This window comes from Heteronotia binoei, chromosome 9, assembly GCF_032191835.1.
Source record: "Heteronotia binoei isolate CCM8104 ecotype False Entrance Well chromosome 9, APGP_CSIRO_Hbin_v1, whole genome shotgun sequence".
Lineage (NCBI taxonomy): Eukaryota > Metazoa > Chordata > Lepidosauria > Squamata > Gekkonidae > Heteronotia > Heteronotia binoei.
The window spans coordinates 60,642,693-60,659,212 of NC_083231.1; the positions used below are offsets into that span (position 1 = coordinate 60,642,693).

Genomic DNA, 16,520 nt, shown 5'->3' on the forward strand with positions numbered 1-16,520 from the left:
AAGGCCTTCCGGGACCAGCGCCGGCTGCTCCGCGGCCTCTCCGCGGCCTCCGCTGGTCGCTGGAGACCCTCCAGAGTCTCTGGAGGGCCTCCAGCGACCAGCGGAGGCCGCGGAGAGGCCTTCGCTGGTCGGCGCTGGTCCCAGAAGGCCCTCCAGAGTCTCTGGAAGGCCTTCCGGGACCAGCACCGGCAGCTCCGCGGCCTCTCCGCGGCCTCCGCTGGTCGCTGGAGGCCCTCCAGAGTCTCTGGAGGGCTTCCAGCGACCAGCGGAGGCCGCGGAGAGGCCTCCGCCACCGCCGCCGGGCCCCGTGCGCGGGCGGGGAAGGCGGCGAGTGAGGGAGGGAGCGTCCCTGTGCATGTGCAGGGGCCCTGCGCACGCGCAGGGACGCTCCCTCCCTCACTCGCCGCCTTCCCCGCCGGCGCCCGCGGCCCACCGCCTCCGGGGCTGGCTTAACCGGGACCTCTAAATGGTCCCGGTATAGCCAGCCCGGGAGGCAGGAATAGGGGGCCAGAACCGGCACATTCCCGGGCGCCCGGGACGGTCTGGCCACCCTACCTCTCAGCCGCCTCCTCTCCAGGCTAAACATCCCCAGCTCCTTCAACTTTTCCTCATAGGACTTGGTCTCCATATCCCTCATCATCTCCATTGCCCTCCTCTGGGCATGTTTCCTTATTAACCTGTGGTGCCCCAAACTAAACGCAGCAGTCTAGGAGGGTCCTAACCACAGCAGAGTAAAATGACACAATCACTGAACATGATGTGGACACTTGGTTTTTGGTGATACAGCCCAAAATTGTGTTTGCCTTTTGGGCCGCCACATCACACAGCTGACTCATGTTCAGCATGTAGTCCATGAAGCCCCCTAGATTAGTTTCATACATAGTGCTGCAAAGATAAGTCTCCCCCATGCTATAATGAATATGCAACTAGGTTCAGAAAAAAAATCCTGCAGTTGTTTGAGACTTCGAAAATAAAACCCGGAACTATAAATAGGCCAGCAGTCCACAAAACTGCTTTTATGTAAAACTGTAGCATGATCCTTAAATTCTGCCCCCACTTACATCCAGAGAGCTCACGCAAGAGCAGCTGTCCTTTCTGTACACTAAAAGCACCAAATCAAAGAATAGGTAGCTGTACTCCAGTCTGAATATCTGTAAGGAAAAGTATGGTCATTCGGTAACATCATCCAATCCTGGTTCGGCTAATGGGAGAGAGATGGATTCATCAGAATATCACACAACAGAGCAGGCCTTGAAATTCCTAGTCTCATTTCAGAAACCGACCTATGAAGCTCTTTTGCCCTCAAGCATAGAAGGCGGAGTGCACAGCTTGCTCTCTCATGGGAAAACCACAGATTATGCAAAATCACTATGTTTTCATTGTAATTAAAAGAAGACTCAATAAGTTTTAATTCTAAGCAGATAAGTGATGTATGGAAAAAAGTCAACCCTTTGCCACTGACCCTGTTTCATTCTCAAGGTGTCCCATCAAGACACATATCACATATGTATGGCAACACTTCTGTCCTCAGTCATATTTGATGAGGGAAAAGGCCCACCCACACCCCACATTCCACATGTATATGGGAGGACTCGAGGATGGGTTCTCCTTTTGCATCTCATTCCATTAGTCTCCAAAACTACCTTTGTTTGCTGGCTTCGTGTATGTATCACTTTTCTCCCCAATGAAAGCAAAGGGGCTGACATCATTCTCCTGTCCTCCACTTTTATGCTCACAGAAACCCTGCAAGGTGGGTTAGGCAGAGAGTGCATGACTGTCCTGAGGTCACACAGCAAGCTTCCATGGCAGTCAGGATTTGAACCTAGGTTTACTGGATCCTAATGTAATATTCCAACCACTACAACATACTGGCTTTGCATGACCTGGTGAGCCAAGAGTACAGCATGTAGAACAAGGGTGTACGACTTCCCTAAGCCTTTCTGCATCTTTGGAATCATGACACAGCATGGTGGCTGCAACCAATAAAGCAGAAATCGCGTGGATCCATAAGGATCTGTGGTCCAAAAGCAATGAGAGCAATGCCGCCACCTTGTGGATAAAGTGAATCAATACAGCCCTCGTGTTCATCACACCCAGACAGTGTGGATTGTTCGAGGATACTCCGGATTTATATAAGCCAGCTTCAGTCCACAGAAAATCTGGCTTAAACATCAATGCAGAATTGGCCAAAGTGCTTGCTTTGACTTAGCCCTGAAAGATTTCACAAAAATAAGGAGTAAAACTGAACTGGTTCCATGTACAGCTTCCTTGCAGGTCAATTCTAAGCATAATTTATTCAGAGATTAAATGAGATTTCCTGCCAATTAAATTTGCATAGGATTATTATTATTGCAGAAAACTTCTCAAACTATTGTGGGCAAATCAAATTTAGGTATTTTCAGATAATGCATCTTTACTTGATCCTTTTCTATCTGGCTTCATCTGTCATGGGATACAGATGACTTTGGTGATGAGGCTCACAAGGGGCATGCCTCCTTATTGATCTTGGCTTTTATGTAGTGAAATCACCATTGTTTTGGTTGACTAAAACAGGGGTGTCAAACATCAGCCCGTGGGACAGAACTGGCCCGCCTGGGGCTTAAATCTGCCTCACAGCTCTTTCCTCTCCTCCCTCCCTGCCTCCACCTGTCCTTGCCCTTCCAAGCTGCCTGGGAGTGCAGAGAGCAGAGGGCAGGGCTGCCAAACTTCCCTTGTCTCATGTGAGACTTCTCCTGTGGTCATGTGAGTCTGCTAGAGTTATTTGCTGAAGTTTGCTGGCTGAGGGGGAGGGGGCTTTCTTGCAAATGTTGGCTTTTGTCTTGCATGCATTGAGCTAAGGAGCCAGATGAGTCTGCTAAAGTTATTTGCTGGAGGGGACTTGCTTGCAAATGTTGTGCTTCTCTGTGGCGGCTTTTCTCTTACGTTGATTAAGCTAAAGGCTGGAGTCAGGTGGGTCTGCTAGAGGTTCTGAATTGTCAATAACTCCTGTCCCTCCATTCTTCTTGGGGTACAATTTGTTTAATTAGCATTACATTTTTGCAGGGGATATCCTGGCTATGGCTCAGTTGAAAAGCCTCTCCTTGGCATGCAGAGAGTCCCAGCTTCTATGTCTGGCACTTCAATTCAAAGGACAAGGCTGTGGCTTATTATGAAAGACTTCAATCTAAGTCCCTGAAGAATCACAGCCATTCTGAGTAGACTGGGGAGAGGAGCTTGCAGTGCATAGCCATTTCATGTTTTCCCCTGGGTCCTAGGTTGGCTCAGAGAATTGACCATGAGAGCAGGCTAGGGAAAGGTTTGCTCCCTACTCCAGGCAGTACAGGGGCATCAGCCTAGTGCTGCACTGCATCTTTAATTGTGTTCATCTGTGTCATTTTATCTCTGCTACCTGGCTTTACATTTTATGACAAACATGACCTGGCTTGATAAAGACCCATTTATGTAAAATCTGGCCCTTACAACAAAAGGGTTTGATACCCTTGGACGAAACGATCTCATAGGAGTCTCAAGGAACACTCTCCAGTGGTTTTATCACCTCTGTGCTGTGGCAGTGAAAGGACTGTGTTTGAAGAAATGATGCCAGCTCCCTGGAGTACACCAAGGTTCTGCGTTATCACCATTGTTGTATAACATCTGCAGGAAGCCACTCAGTGAAACTATCCATTTGGAATTGACTCGTTCATATGCTGATGCCACTGGGCACTGTATTTCATTAAGCATCCAGGAACAGATTATTTTAAATCCTATGAGGTTGTGTTGGTGGGAACTCTTGTGGTTTATGTGCGATAGATCTGACTTTGATAGATGGGATTTTGTTATCAAGTCAGGTAAAGACCCTTGGGGTGCTCCTGGGCCGAACTTCGCACTTTAAACAAAACAGGTTTGTATTGTTGTTAAAATGACCCTTTACCGTTTATACCAGGTGCACGTGCTGAAAGTTCATCTTAACATTTCAGATGTTACGTTGATTCATTATGTTTCTGTTACTTCCAAGCTTCATTACTGTAGTTTGTTCTTTCTAGGAATCCATTGAAGACAATTTGGAAGTTTCAGTTAGTGTGGAATGTGGTGGTGTACCTCCTAAGAGAAACCAGAAAATGTGATCATATTTGACCACTTGAACCAGTTACATTGATTTACTAATTTGCTTCAGAGTTCAATTCAAGAAGCTACTTTTAACCTTTACACAACCTCCTTTGTGATCTGGAACCGACATAATATTCGCTGTATGAGCCCATGCTTCAATTACAATCCAGGTGGCAGGCAGCCTCGCTTACTGTGTTTCATTGCACCAAGTGAGGACAAAGACACCTGAAGCATTATGTTTACAAGCTAACCTTGGGACTCTTCAGTGCAAGCCTAACCACAGTTAAACTGTTCTAAGTCCACTGAAGTCCATTTTGCTTAGAATTTACACTAGTATTCTGGAAAATGTTTAGAAAGTTGTCTTTAACCAATTTCTGGAAAGGAAACAAAATATTTCTTTTTTTAGACGGCTGTTGAATGATTTGCAGTTTTGCTTGGATTACCTTCTGGGGACTTAAATATTCTATGTAAATGTTTATTGTTTTATTTATTTTTGTATGAATACTATTTTACTTAAATTGCTTTGAGCTTATGTACAAGTAGTATAGAAATGCTTTGTATAATATTTTCCCCCATTCCTGGCTGCAACCCTTTGCAGAGCTGGGCACAAGCCATTTGATTTCTGTATGTTTAGGTACGGCTTGTTCTCCACCAAATCAGACTGTGCAGTTATTATTAGAGCCAAAGTAATGTGTTTCTAAGTGGTAGTAATTTTTGTAAGTTTTAGAGCTTTGACTAACTCAAAGTAAAACAAACAGATACTTTATAAGGAAATTTCATTTTAGGACAAATATTTAATAGTTGTACAAATTGATATAGGTGATCAGATTGTGTGTTTTGTTTTGTTTTGAAAATGAAGTTTCTTCTCCCATCCGTGACCTCTAACTAGAGACTTGGTATGATGTATATTACACTTAGGCAGATGTCTGAATGGACATGCTCATCATTTTGCTTTTTTTTTTTTAACAACACTTTGAATAATACTAGTGAAGAGTTCCACTGTTTATATACTAATTCAGCAATTTTCTAATGTTTCGTGAGCTTAAGGTAGTTAGATAACAATTCAAGGTGTAATGTCTGTTTGTGCATCTCTCCAAGATTTTGGAAGCTCTGCTGTTATTAGAGACAGTTTAAGTCAAAGTGCTTACTGTATTAGATTTCTTTTCCTAAATGTTTTGGTTTTACTATGGTATTTCTGTTACTCATTTTACATGATGGCACATTCACTTTTCAATGCAGTTGTACTATTAATGATAGCAGGAGTAAGAGATAATGTCTGTTTAATGCTAACACTGTTGTTCTTTACTACATTTGGATTAGCTAGTCTGCTGCACAAAAACTGTTTTGGTCATGTCTGTATCACTCTCAGTGCCCATTGTGAACAAGAGCAATCCAGGGTCACTGCCCTTTAAACACTGCTAGTCGGATCTCAGGAGAGAAGATACGTTAGAACTGCCAGTGATGAGAAAATGTGGTTAAAGGAAGCAAACAGTCTTCAGTTGAAAAACTACAGTTCTACTGGAGCTGTTCTTCATTTTAACTTCTTCCTTAGAATGCAGTCTTATGAAAGAGTGATTCTAGTTTTGTAAATACCCAGAAATATTACTGCGTTATAGATAACAACGTTGAATTACTACTTTTTAAAATTACTTTTAAAAGCTCTGTACATTAAATACTTTCACATGTCCATAGGGAAGCAATCCACTGCAAAGGTTCGGGTGTGGTCTCCCAATCTTTGAGGAATGCAGGGGAACTTGAAGGGTGTTGGTGCAAGTCAATTCAATTATTTTATTATGAATGGCCTTAATAAAAAATGTATCACTGGTCCGTCATGGATGTTTATGTATACATCTTGCAGAGCAATGTAAGCACAGTTACATCATTCTAATTCCATTGAAGTTGATACAGTTTGAAGGCTGCACCTCTGCTAGAATTTCACAGTTGGTCATTTTTACTTCTCTGTTTTAAATAACATTACTAAGTACATGGTCATATGCAGGAATTGAGTATTGCAAACCTATGCATTAAATGCATACATGGTTACCTCAAAGCTAAAAGATAAGTATTATTTGTGTTAATATTTACAGTTCTTCTGTCCTGAAAATTGTATCTTGTAGGTTTGTAAGTTTTTTCTAAAGATACATCAGACTAATACTTTTTGAGAATTTGATTATTAATAACTTAATGTGATGCACTGGTACCTGTTACCCATATTTTTGTTACAGTTTCATTGGGGAGGGAAATGGTGTCAAAATAATAGGAAAATATTTATAATTGAATATGTGTGTATGTGGTATATAAATATTGCAAATAACTTTGATAGAATTTGAACTACAAGTCAGTCTTTTTGTTCTTCTTAGATGGTACTAGACAAGAAGAAGCAGAAGGTGAACTTAGTGAGGAAGAACATTGGTTTGGAAACTCTTCAGAGACCCCCTCAGAAGCATCCTATGGAGAAGTTCAGGAGAACTTCAAATTATCCTTTGAGGATAGGATCCAAGAACAATCCACATCTCCAGACACTTCCTTGGGGAGTGCAACTCCTAGCAGCAACACACTGGAGCTGGCAGCTGTTGAAAACGAGGCTTTAAGGGATGTGTTACAGAATAAAGAACACCTATCTCCTGGTGTGTCTTCTATATGTGAAGATGACACTCCTGGCCCCAATAAGCCACTGAGTAGTAACCTGAGACGTCTGCTGGAGGCTGGTTCTCTCAAGCTGGACACTAGTGTCCCAGTTAATGGCAGGATTGAGTCCCCTGTAAATCTTGGCTCAAATATCTCCTTTTCTTCACCTACGCATCATGCTCAGCAGCTAAGTGTCCTTGCTAGAAAGCTTGCTGAAAAACAGGAACAGAATGACCAATATGGTGGAAATAATAACCGCTTTATATGGAATCAAGGCAAGTGGTTGCCCAACTCAGCGCCCGCTTGTGGTTTGTCTCCAGATTCAGCTATTTTAAAATTGAAAGCAGCAGCCAATGCAGTTCTTCAGGACAAGTCACTTTCCCGGACTGAAGATCCTATAAGGTTTGAATCCTTTTCTTCACCATTTAGTTCACAGTCTGCAAGTTCCACCTTAGCTGCATTATCAAAGAAAGTCAGTGAAAGAAGCATGACTCCTGGGCAGGACCACCCACCGCCAGCTAGTTCTTTCCTTTCTCTCGCCTCAATGACTTCTTCAGCAGCCCTGCTCAAGGAGGTCGCTGCAAGAGCTGCAGGCAGTCTGTTGGCAGAGAAGAAAAAGTCACTGGTTGCGGACGATCCCCTGCAGCTTTCAGACATGAAGCAAGAGAAAGTAACTCCACCACAGTCCTTGGAATTATTGTTACTCCCGGCCCCTAAAGGAAGGGCTTCTAGAAACACCAATCCAGGTATGAGTTACCATTTTGCTAGAGATTGTGATTATTTTACTCCTCTCCAGTTCCAATGTATTTCCACATTAAGAAAAAGGAAGTAATCAGAAATTGGTTTTTAACATGCTGTATGAAATTGACAAATTGTGTTTGAAAAGAAACTGATTATCAGTATGATTCTTTCTGTATTTGAACACATTTTCCACATCAGATTTGGAATAGATCTGTGTAATAATTTTTAATGGAAGAGAGTACTTAGCTTGTGGTATTGCTGAATAAGTGTGTGGTGGGGGTTCCCTTTGAATTTTGGATTGGGATACATCTTAGTCATGCTGCTGTTGTTATAAATCCACTCTTTGGAAGATGTGCTGTAATTGACGTTATTATGCTGACAGCCTTAATCTGTAATTATTCTGTATAAAGCTATACACATCTTTTAGAACTCACAGCCCACAGTCACCTTTCAGTTAGCCCCAATCAGTAAAGTACCCAAAACAGGACCTTGGTACCCACCTGCTTCCTGGCCAAGGCACCCTTTTCCTTTTGCTGCCATCCCCAAAATATACCCTCTTTTCAACTGAGATCATCAGTGCAATAAAGTGGTTAGTATTACTAGCAACTTCAGGATATACTTTCACTTTCTAAGCATGACTAATTGGGCCTCAGCAATGAAGTGTGAGATAAGAACTTCGAGCACCAACAGCAGAACTATGAGGCTACTGTATGTGTGGAAAATCTGGATCTTTGTGTCTTCCTTCTGGGTGTTTGATACAGGAATACTGGGATGAATGACCTATCCGGATAGATTCATTCTCCATTTTTAAAAATTAATAATTTTTGTAGTTTTCTATGTATGAATTCACTAGATATACAAAAACAGTAATGAACAATCATTAGTAAATACTTTTTACCCCTCTTCATTTTAATAGAGAGTTGAACATAGAGACGGTGCCTGATAATATCCAACAACAATGGACTATGTAGGCTTCTTGAGACTTCTAAATTGTATAGCTCAGTTGCTATAACCCAGTTCTTCAAAGCCAGGGAGTCTAATTTGCATATTATGTAAATGGTTGCTAATTATGCAAATCAAGCACGTGAACTGAGCATTTTCTATCAGCTTTTTGAAAAGAAGGTTCTGGCTTGTACCACGCAAGTTGGGGAAGGAGCCATGACATGACCTTACTTGAGCAAGTGTTCATACTTGGAAACTGATCTTTTTCATCTGTCCTATCTTTCCTCCCTCTCTTCCAATATACAGCAAAGTGTAATGGAGAAGAATGTGGTAGGCTGCTGTGTTCTGATATTGCTGCTCTTTCTGTTTCATCACTACATAGTTAATGTAATGAGAAAGCAGAAGTTCCAAGAAGAACATGGAGTCCTTTTTTTTTATTCTTCCAACTCACTATAAATTAAAAATGGGTGATCCCTTCAAATTTTGTATTTCTGTGGTTCAGCAACAGTTGTTGCTCCCCTTCAATGCAGAGTGAGTGCAATGGACCTGTGAGATCTTTTCCAGTTCAGATTTTAGTCCAACCTGGAGAAGTCATCCTCTCTCTCACTTCCTCTAACCTTCCCACCTACTAACTGGTTGATGCTGTTGCAATTTTAAATACCTCTTCTGAGGATCTTTCTTCCCTTCCCTGTCATTTGTATCTAGAACACTGCTGCCACCAGGACTAAGGCTATCAGGCACCTGGAAAAACTACATTTCCCAGAGTCCCTAACATGGGCGTAGGGGGAGAAATCTCCCTACAACTGCTATTTAAGCTGATCGAAAGGTTCAAGAGGGAAGAATTTTAGAGCTTCTGGAATGGCCAGAGATTGCAAATAAATTTAGAATTTTCAGGTGGGTTGGGGGGACAACTTTTTACTGGAACATTCTCTAGTGATACCCATAATAGCGGACCTCCACCCCCCTGAATCAAGCCTGGGGTAATTTTCTCCCATCACAAAGCATTCTCCCTAATCTTACAGAATTCACTGTTGATGGAAAGATAATGGTATGGCCTCATAGTCACTATCTTTGCCCCCTTTGGAAATACTATTAATTTCAAATGAATACAGTTTTGTGGAGGATACCTAATTATTAAGGCTGGCTGAACATTATGGACATTGTGGAAAGAGAAGTATTTGAAGGGTACAGCATGTTATGGAACCCTGAGGTGGAAATGTTTAAACTGGGCTGTATAAAATGTGGATATTTACAAACCAGTTGTTCTGGTTGTAGATTTTTAAGTCAGGGGACCCCCCCCCCCCAATCTGCAGTTGGTTACTCCTTCAAAAATAAATCTTACTTGGAATATTTGAAATACTAATAATGGTATAGATCCGTAATGTGTATAGAATGCATTTTCATCACTACTGTTAATAACACTTCGAGAATTTACTTTTTGAATGCATTACCCATTTAAAGAATTGTTAGTCACTAAATGATTGTGCCGCTATCCTGACCCCAGTTAACATCTTAGCCAATTTTATAAAGCAAAAACCTGTTGTTATATTTGACAGGGAAGGCTGTCCAAATCTTGATTGTTTCTTTTTCATTAATCAGCTGTGCAATTGAGGAGAATATGAAATGAACATCACTGCTTCCCTTACACATATTGAGGTTACTAAGAGCTAGTGCAGTGGAGTGGTTAGAGTGTTGGACTATAATCTGGGAGACCCACATTCAGATTCCTCTGTCAAGGAAACTCCCTGGATGTCTCTAGCCCGGCCACTTTCCCTCAATCTAACTTGTCTCACAGATTTGTTGTGAGGACTAAATGGGAAGTGAAAATAGGGTTGCCAGGGGATTCTGGAGATGGAGCCAGGAGCAAGGTTGTGACAAACATAACAACTCCAAAGGGAGTTCTGGCCATCACATTTAAAGGGAACACACACCTTTTAAATGCCTTCCCTTCATTGGAAATAATGAAGGATAGGGGCACCTTCTTCTGGGACTCATAGAACTTGACCACATGATCCAATCTTTTTGAAACTTGGAGGGTATTTTGAGGAGAGGCTCCAGATGCTATGCTGAAAATTTAGTGCCTCTACCTCAAAAAACAGCCCCTCTCAGAGCCCCAGATACCTGCAGATGAATTCTGCATTATACCCTATAATAATTGGTCTCCGGCATAGGGAAAAATGGAGTGCCCAGCAGACATTTCCTTCCCCCTGGTGGGAGGGCCTTCAAACCGGGGGGTCCCCTGCTCCCACCTGGGGATTGGTCCAGCAGTGGCTGCCTTCAAACCGGGGGATCCCCTGCCCCCACCTGGGGATTGGCAATCCTAAGTGAGAATCATGTACACTACTTGAGATTTTTGGAGGAAGGTTGAGCTAATGATGAGCTAGATAGGTAGATGTCCACCCATATCCTGGAAAAGAGGAACAACCTTCCATCTTTCTAAGTTATTGGGCAGAATATTGCCTATGTGCTTTCACTAGAGCACTAGTGCTTTCAAGTCACTAGAACCACAAGTGCTAATTTTTGTAATGAAAGCTAGGAATCTGAGCCACCCAATACCCTATATGAACTCTGGATTGCATTGCCTAGATTCCGGGGAAACTGAATTATCAAGTCCATTTGACAACCCAATCAACCAGTCCCTTTTTACTATCTGAATTTTGGCTCCTCAGCAGTTGGGCTACTTCCCCATTAAAGGCACCAACTAATAATTATCATTGCAATTCCATAAACCACCTTCCAGCCTGGTTGAAAATCTCTGGATTACAAGAATCTGTGGTATCCCCTTTGGTAATCAGTCACTCTCTTTTTGTCCTGGGACAATCTATTCTGGTTAAGATTAAAACTCAGAGGCGTCTTCTACCTTTTGAGTATGGAATACATGTCCCAGTGATAGAGGGCGCATGCTAAGTTGCTGAGAATTTGGTTGACTTCAGCCTTGTTAAGGCATTCACCTGGATACAAATAAATGCATGGGAAGCAGGTAGGGATTGTATCTGTTGGTCATGCCCATGATTTCCATGTATTCAATGTGACATGAAATCTTTGAACTCTGCACTTTCCAGGGTACTAGATCACATGTCCAGGAATCTGCATGTGGTCAGGTGTGTGTGCATAGTTCTCTTCTACCAGTTTCTTCCCAAATGTATGCAGACTGTATTTTCCCCCTCAGAGGTAATATGAGGTCCAAAGTTTTTTTAAAAAAATAACCAATATCTATAGTGTTCCAATCCCACTTGGATTATTGGGGGATCCAACCACCTTTTCTGCTAGTGAAAACGCAAGGCCATTGCCCACTTTAAAAGGCTGTGCTTGGGATCATGGGGGCCTGCATAGACAAAAGTCATGTAGGACAGGGGCTGTAATAAGGAAGGGAATTGTCTGAGATATTTTTCTTGTTCTTAGCAGGCTACTATGAAACAGCATATTAAAATTAAACCTAATTTAAACACATAATTAGTGCTCTTCTGGAAATATCCCACACAGAAATGTCATTGGACGCCCTTATTTTCCTTTTTGGCTGGAAAATAATTAGTTGGATGATAATAAGAGAAAATCCTCCAGATTTTTGAGGGGGGGGGGATGTTTCTGAAATATATGGAGCCCTCAGTGTCTGCTTTTGCTGCAAAGATTGAGAGTTTGCAGAAAGAGGTCACTGTTATGCATCTTTTGAGTAGCAGAAAACAGTAATAAATTCAGCTGAATATGGAAGTTGATGTATGTTTGCTATGAAAATAAATCTCAAACATTCCTTTGATTCTTCTCGTAACCCATTTTATGGTGCTCTGAACAGAATATATTTCATTTTATGAAGTTTTGTATGTTATTTTTGTAGGCCTCTTGCTCATTTAGGCATAAACCCTGTCCAGTTGTCAATAAGATAAATGGAATTTCCCTCAAGAAATATATTGGCAGCATTTCTTATATACTGTATGGGTGGGTAAAGAGTGGGTACTCTGGTTTCCATTACATGATTAATTAGCTTCTCTCACTACTGTCGTCACTCCACTTACCCTCTGAGGGCTGCTTTGCATGTTCCATAGAATCAGCAAGAGAAGAAGCACCAGTGAGTCGCCATTCTCTTTGCCATGTTTTCAGGTCCATAGAATGCACATTAAGCCAAGTACAGAAGGAAAAAAATGAAAATAAGACAGGAAGTGGTGGAGGCAAGACTGGAAACAACTCATTGTACCCTAACTGTTTTAGCAGGCCTGCATACCTGATATATTGTTCTGAGCATGCATACATAATAGGATAGGGACAGAATTCTAACTCAAGAAGAAGGGAGGCTGTCACAGATGATGCCATGGTGCAGACAAGTACAATATGCCACAAGCACAAAATGAAAGTATGGGAAGAGTTAAAATTGCTCTAAGTCTGTAGGCTGCTTAATGGCATGTATTTAATTAAGATGAAATTTAAAAGTGAAGATTAATTTTCTAAATATTTCTGTTGTTTCCTCTTAACCCAACATAAGTAAAGGATTAAAGGAGACTTCAAATTAATAATAGTTAGGCAACCTGGGTCCACCTAAGCCTGTCATGAATTCCAACCTTCTAGTGGGGTTTTAACTGGTAGGCACATATAATAATAATAATAATAATAATAATAATAATAATAATAATAATAATAATAATAATAATACTTTTTATTTGTATCCCGCCCTCCCCACACAAGCAGGCTCAGGGCGGCTCACAACGTATACGTATCTGAATGTTCTGGCCTATTTGCATTACATGGGATGTTGTTATAGCTTCATTAACACCAGTACCAGAAGCAGATTTGTCATTCTCCATGTCTGGGTGGGGGATCCCCCAGTCTGAGGCTCCTTCCCCTGCCAGCCCTGCCCCAACAGCCATAATGTGCCTTTAGATCTCAGGCAGGCTTAGAAGCTAGCAAATGGCTTGTGTTTTGGAAGGTGTGTCTGCCTTTAAATTCAACAAGACTGAAGCTCATGGGGATAGGAGAAGCAGGCAGAGCCATGTGTGCAAGAGAGGAAGAGAGTGAGCACAGTCCCTCTGTTCAGTTTGCATTCCTTTCAGAAGCTGTTTGTATAATAAAAGGGATAGTAAAAAGTTAACTAGAACCTGATTATGAGATAAAGGAAAACTCCACTCCCTAGACCTCTCTCTCCTTAAGTTGGTTGAAATATAATAGATTGTTACATTCAGCAACTCCAGTGAGTAATGCTATCTATACCATTGCCCCAGGAGAGTGTGTATGTGTGTGTTCACTTCCATTTAGTGGAAGTAAAACTGCTGAAGAACAAAAAGGCAAAAAAAACAAGGAGGAAATGTATTCAGGGGAACTGAATGTGCAATTTATTTTTGGGGACTGGGAAAGCCTCCTGGCTCTACCCCCAAAGCCCCCAGATATTTCCTGAGCTGGACTTAGCAACCCTAACCAGAAGTATCAAAGTCATTTGTTATGAGGATCAGATCTAACATAAATGGGACTTTGTCGGACTGGGCATGTGTGTCATAAAATGTAATGCCAGGTAGTGAAGATATAAGCTTTATAAAGAACACAGAGCAATGCAATTGAAGGTAAAGAGTAGCACCCTTAAGAGTAACAAATTTTATTGTAGCATAAACTTTTGAGAAACACAGCTCTCTCTGTCAGATGCAGAGAGCTGTGTTTCTCAAAATCTGATTCTGCAATAAAATTTGTTAGTCTTACAGATGCTATTGTTTTACTATTTTGCAGCAACAGACTAACACAGGGGTGGCCAAACTTGCTTAACATAAGAGCCACATAAATAAATGTCAGATGTTTGAGAGCCACAAGACATGAACATCAGATGTTTGAGAGGCCACAAGACAAGGAAGGAAGGAAGGAAGGAAAATAGATGGGAGAGGGAAGGAGAGATAGAAAGAAAGGAACTTTAATGCATTCTCCAAGTTGGCCAACAAGGTGGTGGGGGCTTCAAGAGCCACATAATATGTGTGAAACAGTCACATGTGGTTCCCAAGCCACAGTTTGGCCACCCATGGACTAACACAACTAACTCCTGGATCTATGACAATTGATGGGATTGTTTTTTAACTTAAAATACAAACAAACTTAAAACAGTAACACTCTCGCAATATTTTGTTTATTTAACAGTCTTTGATATCTCATACCTCCCAAACTCTCCCCCCCCACCTTAAAAGATGCCTTCGTAAATTGGAAAGTTGGAGGAATAGTGGGATTTGGCACTGCAATTTTTTAAAAAATAAAACATCAGGATAAAGTACAAGGATCACGGCAGAATCTAAAAATACAAACTAAAAAATATAAAGTGTTCTGAGTTTAGGAAAACATGACATGGCTTGGCATTACAAGCTTCTCCCCCCCCCCGGTCTACTCAAAAGTAACACTGGCTCTCTATATAATGTCCCCCTTTGGCTGTCGGTTCCCAGGTTAGAGTGCTCATTCAGGCAATTATTCCCAGGTCCAATCAGCAGAGACAAGCTGGCTCAAAACATCAACCTTTTATTTGCAAGGGGACAATTTTAGGACCAACAACTACAGCTAACAGAAAACTAGAAACTGAAACAAGAGCTCCATCCAGTAAGCCCAAGCTAAGTCACATAGATATCGGGGGTGAGTAGACTGTTCCATAACATATATACATATGTGCAATGAATATACCACCTTCCAGAGTCTTCATTTTTTTTACAGGGTAGTTTGAGATGGGAGAGGTTTGAAAGCCCATTGAAAATAATAGGAGCCAAGAAGGTCACTTGACTTGCAGGGGGCTCCATTGGAATACATTGGTGCACAAAAAAAGTCACAAAGAAAATCCGGAATGGATTTTCCATTAAGGTCTCTGGTCCCAGGTAGACTACTCTGAGAATGAAAAATCCATTGCACTTTTTTTTTGCAACTTGTTTTGTGCTGCATTGTATTTCAACAGACCCCAGAAGCCTGCAAAGACGATCTGGGAAGTTCTGCAGCCCTTCCCTCTGTTCCCTCCACTCAGCAGCAGCTCCAGCTGCTCCAGGGGGCGGGGGGGGCGGGGGGAAGAGAGCCACAAGTCTGATTAAACCTTGGGTGGGCCAGCTGTCACCCGTATCCCTAAGGTTGACACCCCTTCTCTATAACTTCAAAGCTATACTCCTTTGTAAAGTCACATTGTTCATTATGGTTCTAGTTAGGGCCACCACTGAAAGGGAGGAGACTGGGGTATAAAATTCAGGGGGCTCACATCAGCTTGAGGGCCTGTGAAGCTGGAATCATGCAGCATTTAACATGCATTTTAATTTATTTTTCTTTTACAGCAGTTCTTTGGAGACAATGTCAGCTAGGATGGTCATTTTTTAGTACTGGAACACCTACGATCATCCTGAAGTTGGTGGTTAATTTTGACACTCCTAGTTTTATTTTCTGATGCTTTGAGAATTGGTGGGTAAACAAAAAACAAAACAAAAAATCCTGCAATGCCAGCTGCAACATTGCATCAGTTGTGGTAAAAAAAAAAAAGAGGAAGTGACAAAGGGTAACTCTAGGAATCGCTGGCAGTTCCTAGAGCCACCTATGTCACTTCAGGTTTTTTTACTGCAAGTGATGAGATGCTACAGGCAGCATTGCACCTGCCACCAACATCCTTGCCTTCAGCCTTCCAGCATTGCCTGGCAACTCCTAATGAACAGACAAACGGACTTGTGGATCCTTTTGTTATTGTAAGTTTCATGGTAACAGCAGGCCAAGTAATTTGTTTTGTTACGATATTTGGTTTGGATCAGTGTTGTATGGAAGCCCAGAAAAAATCTTTGTCCAGGGCCCCATGGTCGCTCTTCAACAGTTCTGGTTCTAGTGGTAGCTCAGAGCAGTGAGACTAAACCAGGATTGGCAAACATAGAAGGAGGGAATATGGAATGTGGACAGTCTTGTATGTCAAAAGTGTAAGTTATTGGTGAATTTATCAACAAGTACTGAAAGTTCATGTTCATATTCCAGGGTATCTGTAACCATGGTGTGTACAGCTCTGTGGTTGCATTTTACATATTGTTGGTCAGGCTTCAGAAGGCCAGACATTTCACCTTCCATGGCACTGAAAGGGATCAAGGAGGATCACTCATTAGATCTTTTCCTGAAATGTTCTTATGAACCAATTTAAAAATGGAAGATGTCTTTTGTGTCAA

The 16,520-nt window shown here is 41.9% G+C and overlaps 1 protein-coding gene across 6 annotated transcripts in view; it reads left to right on the plus strand.

The window, feature by feature from the left end:
- The window catches only part of ZNF827 (zinc finger protein 827), a 205,797-nt gene that overhangs the window by 39,641 nt on the left and 149,636 nt on the right, over positions 1–16,520 (plus strand). For all 6 annotated transcript variants that reach the window (XM_060246687.1, XM_060246688.1, XM_060246682.1 and 3 more), the window contains exon 2: positions 6,447–7,460. In XM_060246687.1, the coding sequence (XP_060102670.1) occupies positions 6,447–7,460 (1,014 nt within the window). The remainder of the gene's footprint in view (positions 1–6,446; positions 7,461–16,520) is intronic.